Source organism: Octopus bimaculoides, chromosome 25 (assembly GCF_001194135.2).
Source record: "Octopus bimaculoides isolate UCB-OBI-ISO-001 chromosome 25, ASM119413v2, whole genome shotgun sequence".
NCBI lineage: Eukaryota > Metazoa > Mollusca > Cephalopoda > Octopoda > Octopodidae > Octopus > Octopus bimaculoides.
The window spans coordinates 24059286-24066246 of NC_069005.1; the positions used below are offsets into that span (position 1 = coordinate 24059286).

At 36.7% G+C, this 6961-nt stretch overlaps 1 protein-coding gene across 1 annotated transcript in view; it reads right to left on the minus strand.

Moving 5' to 3' along the window:
* LOC106881605 (DNA damage-regulated autophagy modulator protein 2) overlaps positions 1-6961 on the minus strand; it is a 36978-nt gene that overhangs the window by 20305 nt on the left and 9712 nt on the right. The window contains exon 2 of the mRNA XM_052976839.1: positions 2833-2960. Coding sequence (XP_052832799.1) covers positions 2833-2960 — 128 coding nt within the window. The remainder of the gene's footprint in view (positions 1-2832; positions 2961-6961) is intronic.

Here is a 6961-nt window from a genome sequence, read left to right on the forward strand (position 1 = left end):
ATCCAAGATCACTCTGAATACGAAGGATGAGTGCCCTCTCTAACTCCTTTCCTCTGACTCACAGGTCTACACTAAGAGTGGTATCATTCACTCATGCCATTTTTGCAATTTTCACCATTTTTTGATAAATTCACTCGAGGACAGCACCTCCCTCACGATCCTCACTTTCCTTTTCAAGTGAAACTCGAAAAAGTTGATGAGGGCTTTACCAAATATTATAAACTGAATTTCACCAAATATTATAAACACTATTTCAACTTATGGAGCTTCAAGTTACTGTGACTTCACAGTATGGCGGCCATAATAATAATAATAATAATAATAATAATAATAAACATGGAAAAAATGCTTAATGAAAGTATGAAACATTGGAATACTGAATTGATCAGAGGAAAACAAAAACTCAGAAAAGTCAACATCAGACATGGAATATTCCAAGGTGATAACTTATCTTTATTACTATTCGTATTGGCCATGATGCCATTCACTATGATACACCAAAAAGTTAAAATAGTATACAATAGTTGCCAGTGCTGCCGAACTGGCTCCTGTGAATGTGGCACGTAAAATACACCATTTTGAGCATGGCCGTTGCCAGTACCGCCTGACTGGCCTTCGTGCCGGTGGCATGTAAAAGCACCTACTACACTCTCGGAGTGGTTGGCGTTAGGAAGGGCATCCAGCTGTAGAAACTCTGCCAAATCAGATTAGAGCCTGGTGCAGCCATCTGGTTTCACCAGTCCTCAGTCAAATCATTCAACCCATGCTAGCATGGAAAGCGGACGTTAAACGACGATGATGATGATGATGAATTTGGGAAAAGGAAATGGTCAGATAAATCATCTCCTTTTCATGGATGATATAAAGGTTTATGCAGAAAATGACAAACAGCTTGAAAGTCTTGTACATACTGTTCGCATTTTCTCAAATGACATAGGTATAGAATTTTGGATTAAAAAAAGTGCACTATTTTGAAAATGAAATGAGGAAGATTTGAAAGAAGCCAGAGAATTGAAATGTCAAATGGGCGGCAAATAATGAGAGTGGTTGAGGAGGGACAGTGGTGTAAGCACTTGGGAATACTGAAAGCAGACAAAATTTAAAAAATGAATGAATGAAACAAATTACCAGTAGGAAGTACACAAGAAGAGTGAGAAAATTATTACAGTCAAAGCTGAAGCTGCTTACTAATTGACCCATCATGTCCATTTGATTCCAGGACCAAGAAGAAAGAGGACAAAACAAAACAAAGAAAATACAATCCTTTAAAATTTGAAATAGGAAGAATTTGGAGTATGAGAACTGTCAAGGTCGTGTCTTTAATAATTGGTGCGTTGGGAATAGTAAGCAAAGATATAGACAAATAGCTGAAGGCGGTTGGAATAAAATGCCCAGTAGAGCTCCTACAAAAAGTTTCTCTCTTAGGGACAGCAAGGATAATCAGGAGGGTTCTAAGCACTTGAAAGACTGTTGAAAACTTGTGGATACCTAAGGCTACAGATAGTAACACGCTATCTACATAATTCCTACCAGGAATAAGACCGAACCTGAGCCAAACCAATAATAATAATAATAATAATAATAATAATAGCTGTCTCTTGGGGACAGCAAGGATTATCAGGAAGGTTCTAAGCACTTGAAAGACAACTGAAAACTTGTGGATATCAAAGGTCACAGGTAGTAACCTGCTATCCACACAAATCCTACCAGGAATAAGACCAAATCTAAGTCAAACCAAAAATATTTTATAAAGATTGATGTAATTCTTCATGAAGGTAAATAGACAATAAGAAGAGCATGATGCGATTTGCAATAGATTGTTTCTTTAACGGTTTGAATGATATTTTACAGGCTATCTGTCTTCTTCAGGTTCAAAACGTAAAATGAAAACAACCGCAGAAACACACAAATTCAAAATATAAATAAAGAAATCCTGTGTTCCCATTTTGTTTTACATTCTGAGTTCAAATCTTGCCAAGGTTAACTTTGCCCTTTATCTTTCCAGATGCTGGAAAATAAAGTACCAGTCAAGTACCAAAGTTAATGTAATCACCAGTCCCCTCCCACAAAAATTGCTAACCTTGAAACAATCAATCATTAGGATGGCTTCCTTCTGGATATGGTTCTGGAATGGCAACGATTCTGCCAGCATGTCACCTTAATAATGATGGCAGTAGTAGTAATAGTAGTAGTAATGATAATAACAATAGTTTTGTTTTAGTAAAAAAGATGGGCTGCAGCAAATAATCTACTCAATACCACGGATTTGCTTGTCAGATGCTTGACCTTAACCAATTGAGCATGTCCCTTAATAGCTGACAATATGTGCATCTCTGATTTCAAGCAGGAGTAGTGGGGGAGTATCATAACCATGTGCTGAGAGGAATTCTTTGGGGTTTGAACAATTCACCTCTGGAAACATGGGTGTTTCATTCAAGGACATTTTGAGTGGGACAGGCTACTCAACTTGAAGAAAATTCTAACTGGGCCCCACTTGCAAGGTCATCCTTAAACAACCCTTATTCAGGGACCTTTTGAGCAGGATGGACTACTCAACCTAAGAAAATTCTAACAGAGCCCAACCTGCAAGGTCATGTGCTGTTTATCTTGATATGAGATCCTCATGTCACGCACACGTGGTTGTTGTGATGCACGTGCCTGGTGTACTCTTATCAGATCTGAGTCATGACAGGTATATTGGACTTCGTATATTTGTACCCCAGTGTCACTTTGATGGCATGCACTGCTTTCTCTCACTCAACAATGGTAGTAGTAGTAGTAGTAGTAGTAGTAGTAATAGGATTAGTAGTAGTAGTAATAATAACAATTTACCTGATGTATGGTAAATATGGTGTTACATGGCCATTTGAAACAGAAATTACATAGGTAGTAATAAATGTCAGGAAGGTTACTACGACCAAAGAAATTGGTAACATTTCCAAACCTAAGAGAAAGCACATCTGGAAGAATAAGAAAACAAAAACAGTTAAACAAAAGTTGAATTCAAATTAAAGAAAATAAAATTCAATGTTTTCGTTCATTTCATATCTTATATAGCTTTAGTCATAATGTGTAAAACAGACTCAAATATATTTTGTAATTTTGAAACTAAACTGCTTTTCACTGAAGCTGAGAAGCACTTTGTCAGTAATGGCCCAAATACTAGAGTCTAAAGCTTTAGTAAAGCTTACCTATAATTCAACGGCCATAAGAAATCTTTCTCTTAATTCTCTGTAGATCTGATATAATCATCCCTCTTCCATTTACAAAATTCTTTAAAAATATTCTTTCTTTTTAATAATACATTAAAAGGTCCTGACAGAATCTTATTCACCATAATTGAGTGCATTTATCTTTTACAAAATATTCTCTTTATTCAGTCCTTTTATGGTTTAGAGAAGGCAGGCAGCACCAATAACTCTTTCCAGGGCATCTGATACTGGTAGTAGGAAAATTTCCTAAAACTGGATACCTGGCCCAACAGACTCCATTAAAGGCACTCTAAGGTTAAGAAGTGGTGCTAAACCAAGAAACAAATTTAAGAACACACTTTCTGATTACCAAATTTTACTCACAAAACGTTGGTCACTTTTTGGTTATGATAAAGGACATTTGCTGAAGTGTCTGTGTTGTTAGGTTGAATTCTAAATCATGTAATAGCAAAGTGAACTAAACACACAGCAATGCCTGCAACTTGTCTTTATGAATAAAAGTCTCTTATAATCTATAAACTATTGATTAATTGCATTTGTTTTTAACATTTAAAAAAATTATTCTTGTTTTTAGCAGCTTTAATTATAACAGTAAGTTATAAAAATTCCAAATTCCATTTGGTAGCATGCTCTATTGTTGTAGTGTGTTTCTTTCAATCCCCAGTATCTCAAACTCATTTTAGAAGAAAGTTAGTCAACTAATCAGTAAATCTCTCACAAAACACCTTTCATTTTCTATGATACCACTGCTGCTGCTGTTATTATTGTCTTGGCTCTCAGTTTAAATACACCAAACAATACTCAGAAAGTATTACCTTGATATAAACTCTTCCTTTCACCATTAAAAAAACAATCAATAAATAATACAGCCAAAGGAATGCATATGAATATTATTCAGAAATATTATTTATACATTATGAACAACAATCTTTTACTATTCAAATGTAAATGAAGTGTTAATTAATGTTTGAAGTGTTAGTCTTGTTAATAAGGTTTGGTTATTCTGTTTTGCTTCCACATTGAGCATTGTTTCAACTGAGAAGAAATACTATTTTGTCCTAGTTTGAAATAAATACAAAAAAATGTGAAACACATTGCCTTAAAAACTATTTCTTCATTTCATATTAACTAAAACTACACATATCTACAAACATTTAGAAACATTTAGATTTTGATGAAGTTAGTCCAGTACAAAAATCAAAACAAATAATAACTATTCTTTTCTACTCTAGGCAGAAGGCCCGAAATTTTTGGGGAGGGGGCCAGTTGATTAGACCGACCCCAGTACACAACTGGTACTGAATTTATTGACCCCCAAAGGCAAAATGAAGCATACTACTGAGACATGATCCTCCAATCCATCTATGAAGGCAGTTACTTTGAATAAGAACTGACTTGGACCAAGACACTCTGTCTAAGCCATGCCAGCTTGAAAGGCAGATGTAAAAAGACAACGAGATGCCTGGCTGTTAGTCTTGTTATGTAAACAAAGTTAGGATACTGATAATCTGGTTTACATTTTCACTAAGAAGTTCTTCATAAAAGACAGGACTTTTCCATCCAATTCATTCTGCTATCCACCTAGAATCATTTCTGTTCACTGTCTGCAAAGGCTGGATCTCGTTGGGTTCTCCCTCCGTCTTGCTGCAACATTTTCATCTCTATAAGTTTTCCAAATTTATTTTTCATCATACCTCGTTAATGGTAGCAGTCCTAAAGAAAGAGAAAAGTTTTAACTGGGTGTGAGCAGGCTTCTTGATGTCTTCTGCAGCTGAGATGAAGAGAGTTGGTGGAACTATTTGATGACAGTCACATAGCTGCCTCACAACAACATGGAGCATTAATGTTAAGTGTTAGTCCTGTTAATGTGGTGGGTAATTTTGTTTTTGTGAATGTTATGAATTTTTGAGCATGGCTTTTATGGTTGAATGCCTTTCCTCTTGTCAACCAGCATGTACTGGCTGCATTTTATCATATCACCAGCATAACAGATTGTCAGTATTGTCTCTACGTGTGTATATATGTATATACATATGTATAGTGGAGGCGCAATGGCCCAGTGGTTAGGGCAGCAGACTTGTGGTCATAGGATCGTGGTTTCGATTCCCAGACCGGGCGTTGTGAGTGTTTATTGAGCGAAAACACCTAAAGCTCCACGAGGCTCCAGCAGGGGATGGTGGCGAACCCTGCTGTACTCTTTCACCACAACTTTCTCTCACTCTTACTTCCTGTTTCTGTTGTGCCTGTAATTCAAAGGGTCATGCTGAATATCCCCGAGAACTACGTTAAGGGTACACGTGTCCGTGGGGTGCTCAGCCACTTGCACATTAATTTCACGAGCAGGCTGTTCCATTGATCTGATCAACTGGAACCCTCGACGTCGTAAGCGATGGAGTGCCAACAACAACAACATATGTATATTATATGTGTGTACCAGCTAGCAGAGAATATAACTGCTGAGTTTTTATGATGGATACTACTTAATATTGGTTTAAAATTTTGGCACAAGGCCAGCAATTTTGAGGGAAGAGGTAAATCGATTACATCCACCCCAGTGTTCAACTAGTACTTATTTTATCAACCTCAAAAGGATGAAAGGCAAAGTCAATCTCGGCAGAATTTGAACTCAGAAACTAAAGACAGACAAATTGCTACTAAGCATTTTGCCCAGCAAGCTAACGTTTCAGCCAGCTTGCTACCTTAATACTATTTTATATAGTAAAAGTTTATATAAAACTCTGCAGGATTATCCTTTCTGCTTGCATAAACACTTAACAGACACATAAAGGGTAAACATTACAACCATTCTAAAAATTTTACTAAACGATAAAACTTTTGCAACACCCCCATGTACATAAGAATGATCCCAAATAACTCTATTGCTTTGTTACTGCCAAAATGTTCTAGAATCAGCACTTCATACCATATTTCCTTTCCAACAATGTACCATTCTTCACTCACAAAGAACTACATTTCAAGCTAGACAATACTCAACTATCAATCACAGAAATGAAAGAAAATATAAAAGCAAAATAAAAATAACCACTGAAACGCAGAAAGCTTTTGTCAAAATTCTGCAAAGATGTCACCAATATATCTAAACCTAGTATATTAAGTCCCTGGCATGGCTGTGGGGTAAGAATCTTGCTGCCCAACCACGTTGTTCTGGGTTCAGTCTCACTGTGTGGGACATCAGAGAAGTGTCTTCTACTATAATCTCAGGCCACGCAAAGCCTTGTGAGTAGATTTAGTGGATGGAAACTGAAAGAAGCCTGTCAGTAACAGCGTCGGAAAATGAAGTCAGAACTATATACAACTAAATCTAATAAATGTTCATACAGAGAAAAAACAAAATGCCCCTTGTTGGTAAATTGTTACCATTTTATGCTTTTAATTTTATGCATGTGCATTGTTTGTTTTCGATTTTGTTGACTACACATTATAATAGGGTCAGTTGGGCACCGTCTGTGAGAAAAACAACACCATGACGCAATTCACTCTGCTAGAAATTTGAAAAATGACATGCTGTACTGCTTGACATTCACACCGGAAGCTCCAATACAAACATTTCAGAGTGTTTGGGTGTCAATCTGAGTGTTTGCTGTGTCCCCAAAACATGTACTGAGAGGGATAAAAATCAAACATCCAGTTAAAATCATGGTGTTTGGAGTGATCACTAGTGATGGCGACATTATGCTTCCATTCATCTTCTCACACGGCTTCATGCTCAACATGGAGGCCTACGTCAA